This window comes from Erpetoichthys calabaricus, chromosome 17 (genome assembly GCF_900747795.2).
Source record: "Erpetoichthys calabaricus chromosome 17, fErpCal1.3, whole genome shotgun sequence".
Taxonomy (NCBI): Eukaryota; Metazoa; Chordata; class Cladistia; order Polypteriformes; family Polypteridae; genus Erpetoichthys; species Erpetoichthys calabaricus.
The window spans coordinates 15,497,641-15,522,868 of NC_041410.2; the positions used below are offsets into that span (position 1 = coordinate 15,497,641).

Sequence of the window (25,228 nt, forward strand, 5' to 3'; positions counted from 1 at the left end):
TAACAATTAAACACAAATCAGTGCATGCATATTGTAAACTACAACACACAAATGGTGTATCAAATACAGCCTAGCAGGTTTCTGTGTACCTTATTTCCAACTGTTGCCTTCAGCTGCTTATTGGAGGGCTTAACTAAAGGTCTGGCAGGCTTAAACGTGATGCTTTTCCTGAAGGGAGATGTTGGCTCATCTTCTTGAAAGAAGCTTGCTAAAAGGTGGAGCTACAGTAGTGTTCAAAAAACAAAAAAATGATTATGTATTAAGAATATGTGATTACTTCATTAAAAACAACAAGGCAGAGAGTTTTGTAGAGTGAAAATTAAAATAGAATACCTCAAATATTTAAAGGAAAGCAGGTCAGTGGATCAAGTATGTTTTAAAGTATGCAGTTTTTCAACAGGCCCCAAGCATTACCCGACTTTCTTTACTTAAAGCATAAATCAATAATTCATCTTTAACTTCTTTATACTTAGCAATGCCTACACAACAATTCAAACAAGTATAAATAAACTTGGGGTTGGCTCACATACTGTAATTGATGCATTAGGCAGCAATGATAACCACTTCAAGTTTCTGCCCTGCTTTACACCAAATGTATACAATTAGGAAAAATATCCTCTTTTATTGTCAAATTAAAAACATTTTAAAAATGGAATACGTACATGACTAGCCTTCAAAACACCAATTAGCTCTTCATACATTGTGTCTCGGTTCTTCTCCAAGAATCCTTGACACTTGTATTCAACCTATGTTCAGTAAAGAAGGAAGTAAGCAATCAAAAGGAAGGACTTTAGTAAACATGTTTGAAGTTAAAACCTTTTTCATAATATACATATATATATTAGGTTATTAAAATATTATTCAAATTATACCAAAACACAGTGTAATAAATGTAACACAGTGTCATATAAATAGATACCCACCAAAGTCTACAGTGAAGGCTGAAATTGTCCTTTGTTTTTTTTTTTACTTGTTATAAAGATCTTGTGATGAGCAACATTTAAGTGAAAAGCAAATTAATAATTTTCAAGAAAAATAATAAAAATGCAGTGACTTGGATCCAGCCAAATTCTTAAAGATCATTTACATGAGGACACCTAATAGTCAGGAAGGAAAAGTACACTCAGGATAGTGATCAGGATGCACTTTTCACTTGAAAGGCCATCAGAATCTGTATGATGCCACTAAAGTGCATGTGTGCAGTAGTTCATAAATGCACATTATACAGTATACAGTGATCCCTCGCTATATCGTGCTTCGCCTTTCGCGGCTTCACTCCATCGCGGATTTTATATGTAAGCATATTTAAATATATATCGCGGATTTTTCGCTGCTTCGCGGGTTTCTGCGGACAATGGGTCTTTTAATTTCTGGTACATGCTTCCTCAGTTGGTTTGCCCAGTTGATTTCATACAAGGGACGCTATTGGCAGATGGCTGAGAAGCTACCCAGCTTACTTTTCTCTGTCTCTCTTGCGCTGACTTTCTCTGATCCTGACGTAGGGGGATTGAGCAGGGGGGCTGTTCGCACACCTAGACGATACGGACGCTCGTCTGAAAATGCTGAAAGATTATCTTCACATTGCTATCTTTTGTGCAGCTGCTTCGTGAAGCGACATGCTGCACGGTGCTTCGCATACTTAAAAGCTCGAAGGGCACGTATTGATTTTTTTATCTCTCTCTCTCTCTCTCTGCTCCTGACGGAGGGGGTGTGAGCTGCTGCCTTCAACAGCTTTGTGCCGGCGGTGCTTCGCATACTTAAAAGCCAAACAGCCCTATTGATTTTTTTTTGACTGCTTGCTTTGTTCTCTCTCTCTCTCCTGACGCGCACTCCTTTGAAAAGGAAGATATGTTTGCATTCTTTTAATTGTGAGACAGAACTGTCGTCTCTGTCTTGTCATGGAGCACAGTTTAAACTTTTGAAAAAGAGACAAATGTTTGTTTGCAGTGTTTGAATAACGTTCCTGTCTCTCTACAACCTCCTGTGTTTCTGCGCAAATCTGTGACCCAAGCATGACAATATAAAAATAACCATATAAACATATGGTTTCTACTTCGCGGATTTTCTTATTTCGCGCGTGGCTCTGGAACGCAACCCCCGCGATGGAGGAGGGATTACTGTACATATAAACACAGATATGAGCAAAGAAAACAATGAATACTGCAAATTAAAGCTTTTACCTTATCAGCAAAGTGTTGAATTATAAATGATTTGTTTGACATTCTTGGCTTTTCAAACAGTGCATTCTTGTCTAGGTAATTGTTGTACAACTTTTGAAGCCAGTTCTCATCTGTCCCTTGAGGAAACTGTGGAAAGTATAAAATGCCAGAAATGATCTTTTTTATTTTTTTGGATAACAGATGAGCATACTGTATTTGCATTATAATGAGTTCTTGTGGCATTTCCTGGACTTGAGCCTAGGATCATGAGTTGATCAGATCAGACAGGAAGAAAAACCAGCAACTTCACTTAATAGGCTAAAGGAATATTCCTGAAGCTACAGCCCCTGTTCTATAGTGTGGGATGGTGATGTCATGATATTGCCAAAAGAAACTAATAAATTCCTCAAATCTCTTGTAGTATTATTCTAAGAGACCAAAACATATTATAGGGAATAAATTCATATGTACCATTGGAATTCTTAAAAATTAATACACAAAAAGGGTTATATTTTACAAAATAAGCCAATGATATATCTAGAAGAGACACTCTTAATTAAATTATTTAATATATAAGTTGTCAATTACATGATATACAAATTTCATCTGGGTGGCACGATTGGTAGTCTCACATTACTTAGACCAGAAATACATTCCCAGCAGGGGTATCTTCTGTGTACAGTTTGCATATTCTTTCCATATTTCAGAGAATTTTCTCTGGAGAGTCTACTGCTTTCATCCCACAGTTGAAGGTGTGGGTGAGTTTATATGTGCCTTAATATATACTGATGCCCCCTGCTGGACAGGGTAATTCATACATTTTTTTCACTCCAGTTATCTATGATTCCAAATGGGATGAGCAGCTTAGGAAGTGGATGCATACAGATTTCCACCACATAAAAATATAGTAGCATTTCAAAAGGTGTTGAATTATATTATAGTGGTACAAAATAGAGAGAGTCTGATTACAGCTGGAAAGCTAAATGGCAGATAAAGGAAACATACAGATATAGAGAACATGGGTCAAGTTAGCTGCTTGAAAAGACAGTAGCAAGAGACAGTCTTTTAAGATAAATGAACACTTAGTGGTACGTGGACAACGTTAGTGTTAGCAGGAGGTTCCCTGTTCCTAAATTAGATATTACACTGGGGCTTGGCCATACTTGACCCCCAGGATGGGGTTAAAAGTTGTCTTAAGTGAAATGAAACACTGAATCTAAAAGTTGGAAGACAAGGTGAGGCAAGATTTCACCAATGGGATGGAAGAGAAGCAAAAGTACTTGGAGAAAGAAAGACAGAAAGGCAGAAAGAAAGAAAGAAAGGTCAGATAAATGAGTTCGACATAGTGCCATTGATTTGAGCAACTGGGTGAGCCAACATAATGATAAAACAGTGCTTCAACAATCACAGAGATAGGCCTAGAGAAAATCTAAGGCTTTGTGTTGTCTTCTGCTTTACTGACAACTCTGTGCTCGTCCCTTCCTTGTTGTTTATTTTTAATCTCTTCATTTAATGTATTTTGACCTCCTTTATGTGATTTTAGTCATCATTATAAAAGTTGTTTCATAATTATTTAGATATACTGAAATTTCTGACTTTTATTTATTTATCTTTTTACAGCATGACCATGAGCATCTGTAATGGTCTTCTTCCCTGGGCTGCCAGGATTAAGGCTGTAGGCCTCCACAACCTAAACTGGATTAAGTAAGTTTGAGAATAGTATGGAATGGACAAAAGACAGTCTTGTGAGGGTCACACTGCTAAAAAATCAGAGGTAAAGGACTGACCCCACAAACTTAAGTTTTAAACCTCAGTAACATACAGTCCATAAAATTAAAATTCCTTTGTACATTTTAGAAATTGCCATTTAATTACAAAATTCAAAAAATGAATGTCTAAGTTTAACATGAATTTCCAGAAATAGATAGATAGATAGATAGATAGATAGATAGATAGATAGATAGATAGATAGATAGATAGATAGATAGATATGAAAGGCACTATATAATACTATTATGATAGATAGATAGATAGATAGATAGATAGATAGATAGATAGATAGATAGATAGATATGAAAGGCACTATATAATACTATTATGATAGATAGATAGATAGATAGATAGATAGATAGATAGATAGATAGATAGATAGATAGATAGATATGAAAGGCACTATATAATACTATTATGATAGATAGATAGATAGATAGATAGATAGATAGATATGAAAGGTGCTATATAATACTATTATGATAGATAGATAGATAGATAGATAGATAGATAGATAGATAGATAGATAGATAGATAGATAGATAGATAGATATGAAAGGTGCTATAAGATTGATAGATAGATATGAAAGGTTCTATAAGATTCTATCTATCTTATAGCACCTTTCATATCTATCTATCTTAGATAGATAGATAGATAGATAGATAGATAGATAGATAGATAGATAGATAGATAGATAGATAGATAGATAGATAGATAGATAGATAGATACTTTATTAATCCCCATGGGGAAATTCACATACTCCAGCAGCAGCCTACTGATAAAAACAAAATTAATGATAAAAATACAGTGCAAGTTAAAAAGTGCAATGTGGAGAGTGTGAGGCAGGTATGTAGCAAGACAATAACTTTGTATAATTTTAACGTTTACCCCCCTGGGTGGAATTGAAGAGTCACATAGTGTGGGGGAGGAACGATCTCCTCAGTCTGTCAGTGGAGCAGGATGGTGACAGCAGTCTGTCGCTGAAGCTGCTCCTCTGTCTGGAGATGATCCTGTTTAGTGGAATGAATGTGGATGCCTGCTGTATTTCAAATTCAAAGAAATCTTGTACAGGCAATCTGATGTGCCATTGTATTTAAACACAATCTCTATGTTTCTTACATAAAACCATAGGGCTTAATCGGAGGGAATGATTCTTACCAAACATTCTTCATCCAGTAAATCCAGAATACCCATTTTAGCCTCAATAAGGTCAATGACTGGTTGGTTATCATAAAAATCAATCAGTGTCCATGGGATATCCTCCTTCATGTACTCTTCTTGTTCCAGTTTAAACACATGCTGTAACACAGAACACAGATGTTCTCTCAGATGAATAAAACAAAACAATGGGGAATTAAAAAAAAACAAACAAAAAAAAAGTTAAGGTGATGGTCAGAACCTACCAAGTTAAATTGCTGCTGCAGCTTTTCATTTGCATAATTTATACAAAATTGTTCAAAGCTGTTTATTTCAAAAGTTTCAAAGCTAAAAGAAAGTAAAGAATAACTTTTAAAAACTGTAATTTTATCCAAACCAGCTTATTCTACCTCATACTTATAAAGGGAAATTCAGCTGTTCAAAGCAGAAGCCATCCTTAAACAAGATGTCCGTCTCTAACACACCAACAATCACTCATACTGGACCAATTTGTTAAAACCCATACACATGCAAGAAGAACATAAAAATTCCACAAAGTTAGTGTCCAACCAAGATCGGATTCCAGCCTTTAAGAGCTGTGAGGCAGTAGTGCATTTTGCCATCATGTTTCCAACGACAATTAGAGAAGGCAATGCATTTCCCTTTTATTTATTGCTAAACTTTTTATGACACAAAGTGTACTGTGGTACATTCCTTTAAACAGTCCTAGAACAGAACATCTTTTTTCCAACACTGGATAACAAAGCGATGATGTATAGATGCAAAAATAATAAAATTCAACTTTTTAATTCATTTAATGACAGGGTTGCAAGGCCTGGCGAAGGTGTACATATAAGTGGGCTCCATGGTGGGCTATCTCCTTGTGAAGGGGTGGCCCATGCCTTCTTGTTATGTTGCCAGGGTATGAATTGGATGAGGTGGGTTTGAGAATGTTATTCCATGCATTAATACTGATATTTGGAAAGTAGACAGAAACAAACTATACAATAATTAAGTTCTCACCTATAAAAAGTACTTCTAACAATTACAATTGGTATTGGTCAGAGTGGGTCACGCTTCTAGTGTCTACATTTTTATACAGATCTGCAGGGCCTGTGTATCAGATTTATAATCATGGTGTGCATTTATTGGCCAAAATGTGCTTTTCAATTGTTTTGGACAAAAGGCGGAGTGGTGGCTCTGAGGCTAGGGATCTGCAATTGCCAGTTCGAATCCAATAAATGCCAATAGGGACTCTGCTCTGTTAGGCCCTTGAGCAAGGCCCTTAACCTGCAATTGCTCAGCGCTTTGAGTAGTGAGAAAAGCGCTATATACAGTAAATGCAAAGAAAGAATTATCATTACAAAACATAGTGTAGAAAGATTAATACCCATAAATGTCCAGAACACCTATAAAAGTGTGCTGTTTGCCAGGAAATTGTAGAGCCTTATTAATTCTGTTGATGATACAGTCAAACAAGTGAGAGTAGATTTGTTTAGCCAGGGCATCCCTGGCATTGACAGCCTGATGTCTTGGCATCGGCTTTACTACGGTCTCAGAGGCAGTGACGATGTTCCGGTTGCATAGCCAACGAGATACTCCTTCAATATTGACATCCAGAAGCTGGCAGAACAGATTCAGGTGCTGGTCACTCACCTGCAGAGAAGGCAAACAGAAACTGGGTGTCAAAGCAGAAAGAAAAATGAATGTACTGTAGGTTTTGACAGGGGTTATTCCTGTAAATACGCAACATAAGTAGAAAGGCATAGAGCTGTTCTTTCAAAATTAAAAAGGAAGTTCAGTTTATTAGCCACAAATTTACATTTATAATACATTAAAGTACAAAAGGTTACTGTATAATTCAGAGTATTTTAAATAATTAAACAAATATATTGTGCAATATGAGGACAGACATACAGACAGATAGAGTCAAGCATGTGCTCCTAGGGATGACCTTCCTTGCCCTGCTGAGGTAAGCAAGACCACTCTGGGATGAGAAAACAATCTAGATAAGAACAGGCCATTCAGCTCAACAACGCTCATCAGTCATATCCACTTAATTCTTCTAAAATAACATCAAATCTAGTTTTGAAAGTCCCTAAAGTCCTTCTGTATACCACACTACTTGGTCACTTAGTCCAATGGTTCAGTGTGTAAAGAAAAACTTGCTAATGTTGTTGTGAGGAATTTACAAATTTCCAACTGTGCCCTTGTTTTCTTGATGAACTCATTTTAAAATTACAGCCTCGATCCACTGAGCTTTTACCCTTCATAATTCTAAACACTTCAATCATGTGTCCTGCGGTGGGCTGGCAACCTGCCCGGGGTTTGTTTCCTGCCTTGCGCCCTATGTTGGCTGGCATTGGCTCCAGCAGAAACCCCCGTGACCCTGTAGTTAGGATATAGCGGGTTGGATAATGGATAGATGGATGGATCATGTCTCCTCTTAATCTTCTTTTGCTTAAACTGAACTTGTTCATTCCTCGTAATCCCATCCCACCAGAATCAGCCTAGTCACTCTTACTGGACTTTTTCCAGTGCTGCTATGTCCTTTTTGTAGCCTGGAGAACAAAACTGCAACTCCTAACTTCTTCTCATAATGTGTACTTTTGATTTTCAGATCTCCCGTTGTGTATTCAAACCAAACTTTTTACTTACTACAAGTAATATTTTACATATACTACATTAAATTTCATGTGCCACAAATCTGTCCTAGCCTCTCTGTAATGATTCAGCAGATTCTAGATTATTTGCCAATCCACGTATCTTGGTATCATCTGCATAGCTAACCAGCTTGTCACTTACTTATGTAAAACACACCTAGCCCTGCCCATGGCGCCCAGAGCAGGCTCCGCCTCTTTCATTCAGACACCATAAAAAGAGGCGGCCCTTGGAAGGTGACATTTCATTTTGAACAGTACCCTCAACACGGATGGAGCTCCCAGTGACCGTTTGTGTCTGTGTACACCCTTTCCGTTGTGTTCTTTGTTTTGTTTTGCAAATTAAATGGGGTTGCCGGGTTGGTGCCCTTAATATCCTTCCTAGCTTACTGTGATCTGTCCACTTGATCACAACCAAGATCACTTTACTTGTCTCAAGGGAAAAAATTTGGCTTTCTGAAAAATTTCAACAAACAAATACTCGTACATAAATATTATAACAAATATACACACAGGAATTGTGTTTAGGTATCTTTTGAAAAATGCAACTTTTCATTAAATATTTTAGATCTGTTTAGCTTCTCCCCTATGGGATAGCTGCTGTTGTACTGACAGAGAGTTTAGGATACTGATTTTTGTCTAGTTGTAGGTATAACTATATAGTAATTCTACTGCCTTGTGCTCACTTTTTGATCTTGTTCTCCGTTGCTTTGATGCTTACAACTTCATTCTGGTATGTTTTATGACTTGCTTTGTAAATCGCTTTGGATAAAGGTGTCTGCTTTATACATAAATAATAATGATAAATATACTGGATGCTAGGGAGCAGCTCTGATCTACAACATTTTACTAACATTGTTTTACTAACGCAGTTCCTACAACCATGAATCAGATTAAACAGGTTGAAGAATGAATAGATGATTTCTAGGGTTTTAAAACTCTGCCTCAGCAGCGACAATCAAAATGTGGCAAACTCTCACCAAATAATGACACATTTACTTTAAAGGAGACAAAAGATGAATAGCCAGCAACAGCTGTAAAGTCCTGGATATTTTATATTCAATATCTCCAACAGGCAGGAAACTTTACTAATCCTGCCATACAGGACTAACTGGAGAAACAGGATGTCAGTCTAGCACTAAAATTAAAAAAAAATTATTCAAAATTGCTAAATGGCCCCAGCAGAACTTCACTAGATAGTAGGAGAAAATTTGAGCAATTGAATAAAATTTTATAGATATTCTGATGACCTGTTAGTCACGTGTACAGAGAAATGCCCATTCGTAGTTCTATAAATATAACTAGCTACACTCAAAAAAAAAAAAAAAACTTTTAAAAAGCATTTTCATCTTCAATATTGAATCCCATGCCACTGCCAACATATGACGTTGTGATTCTGCTTTCAAAGAGTTAATAAGTAAAAAATTGCCTGTGGTTTAATCACTTACACTAACAGCCGACTTCTCATCATTCACAGCTTTAATTTGTACATTGCCTAAATGAAGAATAGCTGCAAGCACCTTGAAGACATCCATCTGGAAATCTTCATTCAAGCCTAAAGTAATGTAACAAAAAACAAGTAAGCACGGAAACCTATGCAGAACATGCAAGCCAAACACAGACTGTGACATGATACAGCTGCAGTGCAAACAGTTAGATAACACATTTACTAATATAATACACCAACAATAAGGCAAACAAGGAACAAATACATACATACAACTATGTATACAGTATATAGTGTACAATTCACATGTGTTTTATACACACACACACTATATATATATATATATATATATATATATATATATATATATATATATATACATACATATATATATATACAGTATATATATATATATATATATATATATATATATATATATATATATATATATAGGGAATCGTGGGACTTGGAGTTTGCCGACTCTACTCTGTTGGGCTCTCACTTTGCCAGGAAGTACTCCCAGGTGCTACATAAAAGATGCCAGCTGCCTCAGCTCTGGGAGCCAGAAGCGGAAGGAGATGGACAGAGCTTGCGAGAAGGAGTGGAGGCAGCAGTGACCAAGTGACAGACAGAAGAACAGTGCTTCATTTTAACTGTGTATTGTATGGTGGTTGCAGTGTGGGAAAGACTTAGTGAGAAGAGTTACCCACAATAAAAACTCTTTCTACTTTTATACTGGTGTGTGAGCCTGTTTGTGTTGGGTGTTTGGGGAGATGGAGTGCCCCCGTCATCAAAAATGCATATTATATACTTTATATACTAATATATATATATATATATATATATATATATATATATATATATATATATATATATATATATATACTATATTATATTATATACACACACACACAATACATACATACATGAGTGTCATATCTCATTGTAATAAAATCTTATTTTAAAGCGATTTACTGACTGATGCAATCTGCTTTTACCCATCTGAGGTGCTTGTCTCTTGAAATGTGTTGTGCAGCCCTCTCCTCTCTTACACCACCTTTGAAATGTTTTAATTTCAGGAAATCACAAATGGACTTGCATTAGAAGGCTGGCGTCCTTCAGCATCTGCAATAAGATGCTACAGATGTTCTATCAGACGGTTGTGGCGAGCGCCCTCTTCTACGCAGTGGTGTGCTGAGGAGGAAGCATAAAGAAGAGGGACGCCTTACGCCTGGACAAACTGGTGAGGAAGGCAGGGTTTATTGTAGGCATGGAGCTGGACAGTTTGACATCCGTGGCAGAGCGACGGGCGCTAAGCAGGCTCCTATCAATTATGGAGAATCCACTGCATCCACTAAACAGGATCATCTCCAGACAGAAGAGCAGCTTCAGCAACAGACTGCTGTCACCGTCCTGCTCCACTGACAGACTGAGGAGATCATTCCTCCCCCACACTATGTGATTCTTCAATTCCACCCGGGGGGGTAAACGTTAACATTATGCAAAGTTATTGTCTGTTGGTATACGTGCATTGTTATCACTCTTTAATATTTTCTTTATTAGTATGCTGCTGCTGGAGTATGTGAATTTACTCTTGGGATTAATAAAGTATCTATCTCTATATATCTCTATCTATCTATCTATCTTAGATATATATATATCTATCTATATACCTATACCTAGGTATATTAGATAGATATATATATATATATCTATATCTATATCTATATATATCTATATCTATATTATATATACACATAAACATACATACATATACACACACGATGGACATTTAGAACGTTTCTGCACTTTTGTTGGAAACTGTTAAGGCAGGAGGAGCAGTAATTGGGCATTAAAAAGTTGGTACAACGCTGGGAAAATTGCATGGTAAAGGAAGGCGACTATATAGAAAAGTGATGTAATTTGTTTTTGAAATTCTTAATTAATACAGTTGAAAAAAATGCAGAAACTTTTTGATCGTTCCTTGTGTATATATATCTCATGGACACCAAGGGGGCGCTGTAGCTCCCCAAACACCCAACACAAAGGCTTGGACACAAATGTAAAAGCACAACTCTTGTTGTCTTCTTCTCCCTCATTCAGTCACTGCCTCTTCCGCTCCTCTCGCAGGCTTTGTCCTACTTCCTCCACAACTCTGGATCCATGATGAGAGGTAGGCAGTCCCTTTTATTTTAGCTCCCGATCCTCCACACACGTGGTTTGTAAGCACTTCTGCGTAAGGCAGAAACCCCCTGACATAGGGACTCCCTTGCCTGTGGGTGCTGACATCAGTCACGGTCTGGAAGATTTAAGACAAATGGCCACCTGCCCCATACCTGGGCATTATGTATTCATATGGTAAGTATATTTTAGTAAGTATATTTTTGTTCTTAAACAGTATAATAGTCAGTTGTTAGAGTATACATGTGGTCTTATTACCTAATAGTGAGAAGGTCCTGCGAGTCTCGGCCATGTCAGATTTGTCATTCACACCTTCTATGTATGTCATTCCACCCATGCTGGTGTACTTAAATTCATCTGCTTTGCCTGTGTGGGGGAAAAATGCAATTTTACCAGCAGCTTCTTTAACATGCACAATGTAACACAGCCAGAAGGTCAGATGACAGTGATCTTCAGTTTAATAACTGAAAGCAAAGTAACTGAAAATTGTCAGATGCACTTCAACATAAGTTCTTCAAACAGTTCTGTACAGGAGTTGTACAGAAAAAAGAAAAAAAGGCAGAGATTGAGGCAGACCATGCCATGCCTGTTAACCGATCGTGCACCACCGACTCAGGTCAGGTAGTACACTACTGATTGTCAGATAAAGAGGCAAGCATGACTGTGCTGGAAAGATGTCACACAGTTGCTAAATTTGACAAGCTCAGTGATTTTCAGTTGAGTAAACTCACGTGGTCTGCAGACAAGATTAACAAATGCAGTGGGCATGTTTGACACACCCCATGCCTAGAAGTCACGTAATGTGATATCAGCTTTAGACATATCTGCTTTATGATGTACAGTACTTTGTATAATGTGCCATAAAAAGATTCATCAATATAAAAATGAATTTAAACATAACTTTTCTTCATTAATAAACTATGTTTATATTATACAGTAATAAAGAATTTAGACTCCTTACCCAGCTTCAGATTCTGGAACTCTGGTTGGTCTGCACAGGCACAGAGCTGATAGAATATGTGGTAATTTCTTTCATTCTCAGACTTTAGAAGATTAGTCATAGATCAGGGGAGATAAAAATAGATAAAGAAATTAGTACTGTGTGGCTGCAAAAAAATAAAGCTGGATAGTGGTTAGATATTCATTATTAGTACATACCTGAAACACCACTCTGGATTTTTCTAGCAAGTAAGTCCTCATGTTTGCACCGATAATCTGGTACCTCCGGTCAAAACTGATTTCTGTATATTTTCCAAAACGGCTACTATTGTCATTTCTTGTTGTTTTAGCATTGCCAATTGCCTGGTTTCAGCAAGACATAAAAACATGATAAAACAACACATTATGAGTACTGTCAAATACTAAATGAAGAATCGACAGACAAAGAGGATGTGTTTCATACAGTATATTTTAATCTTTCACCTTGGAATCAACTTTCACTTATTATTATTATTTTTTTTTTTTTGCTAGCACAGCCCTTCTTATTCTCGTAGTGTTTACTGATGGTGCTAAGCACCGAAAGCCAAAGCAGCGTTCTGTCAGTCAATTAACTAGAGGCTAAAAAGAACAATAGTCTACAATGAAGGATCACATTTTCCATCAAGTTGAATTTTCTTTGAAGTCTGCAAGATCTGTGTTTGTTTTATTACTCCAGTATATTTAGCTAGTGCCTTTATCTAAGGACATTTTTTAAGATCAGGATACATTATTACTACCCATATGCACTTTTTTTTTTCTACAATTACAGTACAAGTAGGTTAAGTGACCAGCTCAGCAAATTGACTAGCAGCTCTGTGGTCGAAAGTGCATCATCTTAACAGTCACACCAGACACGTTAAGGCGAGATGTCCGTCCTGTATAACCTGTAGCTTTGGAAGTAGGTTTGCTAATGAAACAAACTATGCAATTGCCCCAAGCCACTACAGACTCAATACACAAACTTAGATTGCCGAGTTTTTAAGAAATGAGGGTGGTTTGGTGTATTAGGTTCATGCTTTTGGAATATAGCCAAAAAACATTATATCTATGTTAATTATCCACACTATTTTAACAATTTGTATTTTTCCTTTTAAGTTAAGTGACTCAAATCCAGCTGACAATCTCATCAGTTAGTTGCTAGCAGTGTAAGAAGCACAACAAATGTTGGTATTGCATTTCTAAATAATTTAAATAGAAAGCCCCTTTCATTTGCGTGCACAGATCTATCACATCATGTCTAGTCATTTTCTTTCATAACATGCAGGACAAAGCAGTGATTTTTTTCCTCTTTGTTTGAATTATATTGATTTTAATAACAAATAACATTCCACAAAAATAAGTCAAGTTTTACAAGACTTGGTTCAAAACAAATAAGCCCCACCAATGAGAAAGACAGCTAGGCCAGCAGAGTAGAACTTTACGCTTGTAAAAATAAGTAAATAGATAAATTAATAAATGAATAAAAATAAGTAAAAAAAAAAAAAAAAAAATTAAAATGCTTATTCTAAAATGTTATTAATTAGTTCCTGACAGGTTTTGAAAAAGCTTTGTACAGAACCTCCAAGTGAGAATTTGATTTTTCCATCCATCCATTATCCAACTTGCTATATCCGAACTACAGGGTCACGGGGGTCTGCTGGAGCCAATCCCAGCCAGCACAGGGCGCAAGGCAGGAAACAAACCCCGGGCAGGGTGCCAGCCCACTGCAGGGTGCACACACACACACACATACCCACACACCAAGCACACACCAGGGACAATTTAGGATCGCCAATGCACCTAACCTGCATGTCTTTAGACTGTGAGAGGAAACCCACGCAGACACGGGGAGAACATGCAAACTCCACGCAGGGAGGACCCGGGAAGCGAACCCAGGTCTCCTCACTGCGCCACCGTGCCACCCAGAATTAGATTTTTTCCAATTTTAAATAGTATATAACATCAGTTACCCACTGACTTAAAACAGGTTAGGATAAGTCTACATGCCAATAGAGCAGTAAAGGCAATCACAGTTTGTTTGTCCTTCTCCACTTTAAGCCCCTCTGTGAGCCCACCAAACACGACTGTTAATGGATTAGGAGGGATTGTGACACCAAGTCTTTCTGTAAGGCATCTAAAGATTTTGGTCCAAAATTATGTTCATTTGGTGCACACCCAAAACATGTGGCCCAGTGAGGGTGGAGCTTGATTGCAACGTTCGCAGGTTGGCATTTGCCCTGGAAACATTTTGGACAATATTAAACGAGACAGATGTGCCCAATATATAATTTTAAGTTGAATAACTGTATGCTTTGCGCATATGGAGCTCAAGTGAATTCTGTGCATTGCTACCTTCCACTCCTTTTCTGAGATGTTGAGTGAGAGATCCTTTTCCCATTGTCCTCTTGGATCTTTGAAAGGGAGGGAGCGTAAAATGGTTTTATATATTAGAGATGCTGTCTGAGTCCTCAAGACGGATCAATATTTTTTTACGGCATAGAGGGAGGTGGGAGGTGAGGAAAATTGGGCAAGTTTTGTTTAACAAAGTTTCTAATTTGAAGGTAGTGAAGGAAATGTGTTGCTAGAAAATTAAATTTGGAATGTAATTGTTTGTAGGATGCAAAGGCGTTGTCTAGGTACAGATTAGGGAATCCATTCCCAGGAATTCGGGAATCCCACATTTCATTCCTGGGAATCCCGGGCTCCCGGGGATGACACAGTGCACGGGCATCTCACATGTGAACGGTTTTAGAACGACCGACACTTATTTTTAATAAAACTACTGCAATATGTTGACACCAATAAAAGACTAACCTTATCTACAAGCAGTTCTTGCTGTCATATAAGTACATGTATCTAGTTAGTTGCGGTAATAAAAGCGTAGAAAGCACAACGTGTTGAGTGTGCGGTCGTCCAGGCGAGAGCACACCTTCATGCAGAGTACGCCAGCCGCTGAGAAAGCATGCTCTGCCTCCACTGAAGTAGGCGGCACAATCATCAGATACTGATACACTTGTTCTAAACAACACCCGCGCTTGCCGTTGCTCTGAAACACCGCCATTTCAGCTTTTACTGATGCATCCAGTTCCTTATCATTCTGTGATGGCAAGTTTCTTGGCACAGATAATGCGGATGCAACAGACTGACGCATTGCAATTTCAAGTTGCTGTTCAAAGCTGTTGTCTGATGAAGTGCAAGCTGCAGCTATGGCGCTTCCTTAATTATTTTCAACTATAACTCTGTTATTTCTTGATCGATTTTTACACTTTTACATGCTATATATGCAAGCTTGGCCGTTCCCATTTTCCCAGGAATTACAGCAGTTTCATTCCCGGGAATATGGGAATGAAAAATGTCTGGGGAGCCCGGGAATGGATTCCCTAGTACAGATCTCTAAGTGATTTAATCCCGAATGTTTTCCAGACATTAAGAACTGTGTACGTTTGAGAGGATGGAAGAAGGAGGTTCTCGTGCAGAGGTGCCAGAGATAAAAGCTTCTCTTTCTTAAAATACTTCCTGCATTGGTTCCATATTCTGAGAGACTGAAGCACAATTGGGATGTTAGTATATTGGCGATGACTTATATTTATTAGGGTACAAAGCAAGGAATATGAAGAAGTACTGCAGGATTTTATTTCTATTGTGGACCAAGCCTGTGTATGTTCATCTATTTGTGTCCATGTCCAGGTTTCAAAGGAGTGATTTTTACTCTTGTCCATAAGTAGCAGATCAAAAGAATTGAACCTAATAAACTCACTTTTAGGGAGCGCATCCACATTGGAAGTTGCACCTTTACTTTCTATATTTTTAAATGTAAACAACAGAAAATAATTTTATTTTGGGGCTATTGAAATAAATAAGGAAAATAAATTGCACGGAGACTGGACTGCTGCAGTCAAGCATAGAAGCAGGATACATTTATGAGGTGTGCAAATGGATATTTTGCCTTTAAATAGTCCTCTGCCATGTGCCTGGGTGGCACAAGTGGGGTGGTACAGGCAGGTTTAAGTCGGAAATCAAAACAGTTTGGTGCATCAACAAGTCACCCAGGTAATTATTATAATGGACCCAAAGCACGTGGACTTCCTCACTACACAAATAAATAAAAACACTCTGGTAGGTAGCAGTATCAATTTGCTCAAGTTACTGCATCTGAATACTGAAACTGTACTCAAAATTTTATTTAGATATGGTAACCCTTAAACCTAATCATAACCCTAACCATATTTTATGAATCTGGTTAATGAAGCCTTCACAATTTCTCAAAAGCGTTCTGCACTTAACATCAGAATATGGTACAATTGTACAGGAAGTTCAGTGCATCTTCAGCACACACGTCTATATTTATGTTAGGTAGAATGCCCAGAGGGGACTGGGTGGTCTCGTGGCCTGGAACCCCTACAAATTTTATTTTTTTTGTTTTGTTTTGTTTTTTCTGTCCACCCTGGTCATCGGACCTTACTCCTTTTCTATGTTAACTAATGTTGTCTTATTTTAATTTCTTATTTTGTCTTTTATTTTTCTTTTCTTCATTATGTAAAGCACTTTGAGCTACTTTTTTGTATGAAAATGTGCTATATAAATAAATAATGTTGTTGTAGTAGCAGTTTACAGTAAATTCATTTAAAGCCTTAGTACCAGAAGATACTCTGATTTTGTCTTCTTCTATTCAGCCTCTTTCTGGGAATGTTCAGAAAGCCAAATACATTTCTCGATTCTCTTTATTTACTTTTTAATGAGTGATTTGTCAGTCAACAGTAATGCCCTTGAAGTTTTAACTTACCATCAGTTAGTTTCCTATATCCACAGTACATATGACAGGTTAAGTTTTACTCATTCTTCATTTTTTTATAATAGTAAGTAAAAGTTAGTAAAGATGACTCTAAGACACCATTTCCAGTACTGTTGATATATTTATTTTTTCATTCTTTCATCCATCTATAAATATATTTTTCCCCATTACAGTTTTTTTTTTTTTTTCTGTCCACCCTGGCCATCGGACCTTACTCCTTTTCTATGTTAACTAATGTTGTCTTATTTAATTTCTTATTTTGTCTTTTATTTTTCTTTTCTTCATTATGTAAAGCACTTTGAGATACTTTTTGTATGATAATGTGCTATATAAATAAATGTTGTTGTTGTTGTTATATATCTACTTGATGGATTTTACCATCCAAAGTAACCTGTAAATCAAAACTGTGCTTATAGTTCTGCAGTGTTGCTCAGTGAAGGGTAAACACCAACTCAGGGTAGTTTTGGACATTAAAGTCCACAACCTTATAAATAGGCCACACTACTGAACTTGTAACTAAATGACATCTTTATAATTAGGATATGTGTGCATAGATGAAGTTATAACAATATGATTAAAACAGAGATAAAGGAAGACACAGTGATAGCACTTCTTGTGTAATATCCTCTCCATATTATCACTTTACCTCATAAGGAATTCAAGCATTTGGCATAGTTTCCAAATCCCACTGTACCACTGAAGGTTTGTTTTCATACCTCTGTTATTGGGTTGGATGCAAGAACTTTATCTTCCACATGCGTCTTGCTTCCAGATTTGCTAACTGTGGCAAAGTATCTCATTGCATATCTTGCAGATACTGTCTTTCCAGCTCCAGACTCACCGCTAACAATAATAGACTGATTTTTATTGTTCCTATAATTGTAAAGAAGAAAGGAAATATGAGACAAATGATAAACAGAATAGCACTTGAATAATATTGTCTGTAACACTGAAGGGAATCATTTGAATGAAATATCCGATTCCCATTCACATGTTGTGAGCCATGAATGTCTCACACCGTCGTGCAGCAGTGCAAAAAATAAATGCATTATCTTAAGGAGAAAGCAATAAAATTCAATGTAATTTATTATCCATCCATCCATTGTCCAACCTGCAATATCCTAACTACAGGGTCACGGGGGTCTGCTGGAGCCAATCTCAGCCAACACAGGGCGCAAGACAGGGAACAAACCCCGGGCAGGGCACACGCACACACACACACACACACACACCAAGCACACACTAGTGACAATTTAGAATGACCAATGCACTATACAGTACTAAATGGTTTTCCATGGTCTCTGCTATTAATTTACTACACTTACACAAAAGTAACTTTTTTCACTCTCTTATGTAACCAAGGTTTGCTCTTAGTGCCTGCCAGAATGACAAGGATTCAAGACCCATCTAGTTAACCCCAGAATGACGGCAAGGTTTAGTGCACTCCAGACATTTTTTAAGTTGTATCTCTCACACTATGGCTGTTTTGTATATTGAAGTTCTCACATTTTAGTACCTTTTGTCTGATGTGAAATGAAATGAAAGATCATTTCTGAGGTTGACTTCTTTCCAGAATGCCACATAAGCTCTATTGCATGAGGGCACCATTTTTTACCTTACCAAACTGTGATGTAATGCTGACCTCTGCCCTCATTTTAACCTATAAAATTAAAAACCAGCTCAGCCAGAAATGGCATATGGCAATCTTGATATTCAGTGGATTCAGAAAATATTCAGATACCTTCACATTCTACTCACTATATGTGATGTAGAATTAATTTTAAATGGAATTTTTTTTTCATTTTACACTCAATAACCCATAATGACAAAGTGAAGCCATGTTTTTAGCATGCATTGGCAGCAATTTCAGATTCAAGTCTTCTTGCTAAGTTTCTACAAGCTTTGCATAGCAGGGTTTGGGCAGTTTTTTTTTTTTTTGTTCTTTATTTCGCTTAATACAGTTTCTTGTATTGGGAATTTGTTAGTTTTTGCATAGGGGGCGGCACGGTGGCGCAGTGGGTAGCGCTGCTGCCTCGCAGTTGGGAGACCTGTGGACCTGGGTTCGCTTCCCGGGTCCTCCCTGCGTGGAGTTTGCATGTTCTACCTGTGTCTGCGTGGGTTTCCTCCGGGCGCTCCGGTTTCCTCCCACAGTCCAAAGACATGCAGGTTAGGTGGATTGGCGATTCTAAATTGGCCCTAGTGTGTGCTTGGTTTGTGGGTGTGCTTGTGTGTGTCCTGCGGTGGGTTGGCACCCTGCCCGGGATTGGTTCCTGCCTTGTGCCCTGTGTTGGCTGGGATTGGCTCCAGCAGACCCCCGTGACCCTGTGTTCGGATTCAGCGGGTTGGAAAATGGATGGATGGATGGATAGTTTTTGCATACCCCTTGGGGTCAGAGAGTAGGGTCAGCCATTGTACAGCGCCCCTGGAGCAATTACAGGTTAAGGGTCTTGCTCAAGGGCCCAGCAGAGTAGGATCTCCTTTGATAGTGATGAGGATTCGAACTGGCAACCTTCTGGATACCAGCACAGATCCTTAGCCTCAGAGCCACCACTCCATCCCTAAATTTATACCTTCTGGCATGTCTTGAGGACACCTGTACATTTGTTAGTGCCAGAGACAGTGAGTTCCTACTGTATGTGGAGCACTGAGGAGTGACTGGCAGCTACACGTCATTCTTTCATATTTATGCGGATGGGATCATATGTGGAATACCACTGGGTGACTGAGGTTAGGCATCATTCATACATAGTTGTGTGAGTAGGATATGTTTGTGTGTTAATTTTAAGGTGTGTGAAATAGGCAACCTTAGTAACAAACATGTTAAGTGTAACTCATCCCTCAATAATACACCAAGCCAAACCATGATGCAAGATGTAAGGATGTTTTCAATGGTTGTCCCGTAAAGCTGGACAGATACCGATTGGAATCAGTAAATTATAAAAGTTCTAATTTTCCGTTTCTAATATATTTTCAGGATTCAGAGTATGCCAATGTAACACACAGGAACCACAGGGGAAAAAATTAATAATCTGTATGCTGGCATCATATTACTTAAGCAATTAAGCTACAAAAATTTGATAGCATGCTCAAAGTTATTTCCGCAATACTTTTATTTCTAAAAAAACAAAGTCAGGACACCACATTACAACACTCATTCCCAGCTATAAATAATCAATCACATCACCTGGCCATTTGTTTATAAGCTTCTTCTGCAACTGCAAATATATGAGGATCCATGTCTCCCATATTCTGACCACTGTATGCATGGATGATGGCCTCCCCATAGATCGGTAGCTGTTTGTATGGATTGATGGCTACAAGAATAATACCTAAAGAAGGAAACAAATCAGGCATATTTACAAAATATCAACATATTAAAAATACTGTATACTGTCTTTCTACAGTAAACATGATTGAAAATGCTTTATAGCTTCTAACATGAAAGTTCACCTAGGTGTTGTCTCTTCACCACAATGTGTAAAGATTTTGGGTTTATTTAAATACTAGTCATTAAAACCCGTTACAATAGCGGGCGCTAGAACAGTAGTGCATAAACATTAGTAGGTACAGTCTATATTAAATGGCAAGGGACTTTGACCTCATTCTTTTTGTTGGTCGTATTTTTCTTTGTCTTTCAGCCTTTCTTTTGTTGATGTTTACTTGCTGAGCTGACCGTTCTTCGTGGGCTGCCGCCGTGTATTGTGTCTTTAATTTTCTGTGACAGTAATACTGTCTTGTACGTACGTAATATACCTTTAATTTTCTCTGGTGGTAATACAGGCGTGCGTGTCGGTAATATGCCTTTAACTTTCTCTGACAGTAATATCGCGCATTGCACCGTGCCCCGCGCATGTGCACTTCACCAGAAGACACACACACACTGACACCTGGACGCACATAGGGGTTTTATTAAAGAGGATATTAAATACGGGAAGGGGAATAAAAGGAAAAAAAGATAGTAAAATAAAGCATTCATCAGCAAGCCTGTCCAGAGATTAATGATTAATTAGAGATAAATGATCACACATCACTGCACTCATCCATTAACACTTCAACTGCATCCTTGCCTTTTTTTACCACTCATTACTGAGCCATCTGTATTAATTTCGAACACATAAGCGCAATCTTCCTTAACAAGGTTTGATATTTACCACTATAGGTGTAGATGAGCTTAGACTCCATGAAGCGCACTTTGAGGTTGTGCAGGACGGCTGGTTCGTGAAGGTAGCTGAGAGCTGTCAGATCATTTTCGCCCACCAGGATATCAGGATTGCGGAGAGGCGGTAAAGCCTGGGATACTGGATCCAGAGGATATCGAATTTCCTACAAAATACACTTAAGACTTTTTTATTTAGGAAGATAACTTCATTGTAGCACTTACAATACTACTTCATCAGCAATTTATCAATTTTCAAATGTATCGATTGTATCCAAATGCAAGCTGTAAGGCAGTACCCAGTGTTGGACAGGGTGCTCGTCTGTTGCAGTGCCCACTAATGCACAAACATCCACCTGCCAACAGGGCCAACACAGAGTCACCAAATAACTTAACTTGCCCACCTTAGGGGAAGTGGGAAAGAAACTGGAATACCCAGATGCAGGCAATGGCCAAGCTTTAACTGGAACCCAGAATATCAGATGTGAGGCAGCAGTGTTAACCCACTGTTATTGTTCCACACCTTTTTACACAATAAAGATGTTGCTATTGTATCGCTGAGTAGCATTTCCTCTTCTTGATTGGCTGTTGATGTTCCACATCCCTGATTGGCTGTTACCTCTCAGAGACACAACACAATCTACAACTTAAATGATTCCACTTCATTTCAAATATGGCTAATATTGTGAGTGAGTGGGGTGAATTCTTACCGTTCCATCCTCTAGCTGTAGCTCAAGCACATCTTCCCCTGGTTTATAATCCTTGGTGATTTCAGCCGATTTCCAGACATTTTCAGGGTCAGGAATCCATACTCTGTTGTACTGGAAAATATGAATTGCACTTTATACTATTGTTGTGTACTGCTGGCATATTTTTGTGCTCAATTTTTTATTCAAAGAGATGTAAAAGAGGTAGTGAAAGGTATTTATAATGGAAATAACAAATGAAACGTTTCAAAGTACTCCGATGTTAACGTATTTGAGGCAGAGGGGGATTTTGATTGTCAGGACAGAGGACAAAAACAAGATGTCAGCAACCTCGTAAGAGTAAGCACACCAGCTAGACACAGTGCCAGGCCCACTAATGACGGGGTCAGACTGGGGTGTGTGTAGATTTTTGAATAAAATTCCTTCCATCCACTAACAAGCCTACTTAATTCATTTCAGTGTTTCAGGAAGTGGCCCTGGAAAGCATGATGGAGGACCAGCACCAGGAAAACAATCTGTAGAAGGCATCAAAAATTCCACAGGGCTATCGATAATTCCTTGTTTTTTCTTTTAATATTTGTATTGATTTTAATTACAAAAAGATAACAGAATTCCTTTTACGTACAGCTGTTGAAACTATTCAGGTGAAACTTTATTTTCATTATCAGTTTCAATAAATAGTGAAGTGTCCTCACAGGTGGCGTAGTGGTAGTGCTGCTGCTTTGCAGTAAGGAGACTGTGGAAGATTGTGGGTTCGCTTCCTGGTTCCTCCCTGTGTGGATAGTGCTTTGAGTACTGAGAAAAGTGCTATATAAATGTAATGAATTATTATTATTATTAACATAACAACCAATAGTGTACTTAGTGTATTAAAACACCAGGATAAGAAACAAACAAAAAAAAAAACTTAACCCCCTCCAGAAGACAAACAACACAATACTGTTTGCAAAATTCTTCTTCTTCTTCTTTTGGCTGCTCCCGTTAGGGATTGCCACAGCAGATCATCTTCCTGTCCTCAGCATCTTGTTCTGTTACCCCCATCACCTGCATGTCCTCTCTCACCACATCCATAAACCTTCTCTTAGGCCTTCCTCTTCTCCTCTTTCCTGGCAGCTCTATCCTTAGCATCCTTCTCCCAATATACTCATCATCTCTCCTCTGCACATGTCTAAACCAACGCAATCTCGCCTCTCTGACTTTGTCTCCCAACCGTCCAACTTGAGCTGACCCTCTAATGTCCTCATTTCTAATCCTGTCCATCCTCCTGCTTTCTGGTCAGTGCCAACGTCTCCAACCCATATAACATAGCTGGTCTCACTACCGTCCTGTAGACCTTCCCTTTCACTCTTGCTGATACTTGTCTGTCACAAATGACTTCTGACACTGCAAAATGATACTGCAAATATTTAAGTCAAATAATGCCAAAAGTAAGATATTATATTTTGATTAATCATAGAATTACTAACTTAATTTTATGTCAGCAGTCCTACTCGAGACAAACCCAAATAATTAGGTTTTGGGTTCTTTTAGACCTCAGTGTCACAATGGATCATCTCTGAGACTCATTTCACATGTAGAGTATTTTTGAAAAATACATCTTAAATTGAGATAGATTTTATTCACATATAGACATGAATATAAACTGCTAGGCATATATGGCAAAATTGGATACTTCTATGAAGGAGAGATTTCAGTTTTGGATTTTTAATACATTTACAAACTTTTCTAAAAACATGTTTTTTACATTGCCATTATTAGTAGAGATTGATGGACAAAAATTTTTTTTATTCATTCCATTTCAAGAAAGTAACATAGTGTACAATCAAGCAGATAAAGTTTGCCGAACTACAAATTACTTCAAAAATCAATCTAGAAAGAACACCCAGAGATATTAAGAAAAAAAAAAAGAGAGAAAAAACAAAATCTAACAAAACAAGAATTTAAGATAAAATTTGCAACACAATAAAATTATGCAGAAAGAAACCACTCTCTTAACACAGAAGGTGGAAAACAATTTGGACATGAGCGTCAGTAGGCTTTGTGCCCTAGGAACCAAGTCACCTCAGCTATTCTAACACATTTCAGTAATGGACCGCTCTGATGCTGATTTTTCTGATAATAAATTAAGTCATTATGATAGCAATTGATGAGGAGAATTCCTAATTAATTACAGAATTACGGTATTAGAGGGTTCCTCTAGAGTGCCTCTTTATCTTGCATGATTTGGCTCAAAAACTAATCAACACATCATCGTCTGTTTCGAGTTTGGGATTTTTCCATCCAGCCGTTTTAGCTCGAGACCATCCTCAAGAAACTGTGACACACAGACACACACACAGACAGATACACACCCATCATCAAGAGATTGATGTTTTCAGTATTGGGGACCCTAAAATGTTGAGATCCACCAAAAACCGGAGATCGAAATTTTTGACAAATCTAAAGCTTATAGGTTATGGTGGGGTAGGGTGCAAATCAATAATGTCAGCAGGTTTTAGCAAAGGCAATCTGTTTATACTGTAGGAGGATTTCAATTACAACAGTATACAGAACTGTGGACTTCATTGCATAAATAAAGCAAACTTGAAGCAATCAACAAAACAGGAAGAGAAAGAGAAAACGTTAACACCTATTTCCACTCTGGACCAAACTGCCTAGGTCAAGAACCCTGTCTACCTGCAGCAGGGGTTGCAGACACTAACCATCCATCTGCTCGGAATTGTCCCAAATGCAGGCAAGGCTTGAGTAGACTGACAGGAGAAATGACTGTGCAAGAGCTGGAATCCTTTAAGTGACCACAGCAGAACAGGACCAACACATCAGACTGGCCTCACTGAGAGACTGTTTCATATCCAAGACCCATGTTGTTCCTGAACCCACCAACAAACTCAATGACAACATTGGTGGCAGGACAATAAGGTGCTATGCTAGGACTAGAGTAAGGTGAAACGTCAGGGGCCCTCTACTCGCACGTTCTACATGTCTGACCCTACAACAATAACGGGCCACACAGTAACTGCAGTCACAACAGTCTGAAGGAACGGATGCTGATGTGTAGGTGCTTTCATGGACTGCCTTCTCATCCTGCCTTAACCTGGGGTACCTTTAGGATGCCCCGAATCACTACATTCAGAGACATGACCCCGACCTGCCAATGCATTTTCATTTGGTTTTGTTAGATCAGCAATGAAGGGTGGCACAGTGGGTCCTCCCTGCGTGGAGTTTGCATGTTCTCCCCGTGTCTGCGTGGGTTTCCTCCG

General features: G+C 38.1%; 1 protein-coding gene across 1 annotated transcript in view; it reads right to left on the bottom strand.

Moving 5' to 3' along the window:
- Positions 1-25,228, bottom strand: part of myo5c (myosin VC) — a 99,890-nt gene that overhangs the window by 63,937 nt on the left and 10,725 nt on the right. Inside the window, exons 2-15 of the mRNA XM_028822443.2 lie at positions 21,972-22,082; positions 21,257-21,428; positions 20,290-20,434; positions 17,822-17,978; positions 12,515-12,658; positions 12,318-12,399; positions 11,615-11,722; positions 9,177-9,283; positions 6,459-6,724; positions 5,335-5,416; positions 5,090-5,230; positions 2,181-2,306; positions 663-746; positions 90-221 (exon numbers count right to left, since the gene is read on the bottom strand). Coding sequence (XP_028678276.2) covers positions 90-221; positions 663-746; positions 2,181-2,306; positions 5,090-5,230; positions 5,335-5,416; positions 6,459-6,724; positions 9,177-9,283; positions 11,615-11,722; positions 12,318-12,399; positions 12,515-12,658; positions 17,822-17,978; positions 20,290-20,434; positions 21,257-21,428; positions 21,972-22,082 — 1,857 coding nt within the window. The remainder of the gene's footprint in view (positions 1-89; positions 222-662; positions 747-2,180; positions 2,307-5,089; positions 5,231-5,334; positions 5,417-6,458; positions 6,725-9,176; positions 9,284-11,614; positions 11,723-12,317; positions 12,400-12,514; positions 12,659-17,821; positions 17,979-20,289; positions 20,435-21,256; positions 21,429-21,971; positions 22,083-25,228) is intronic.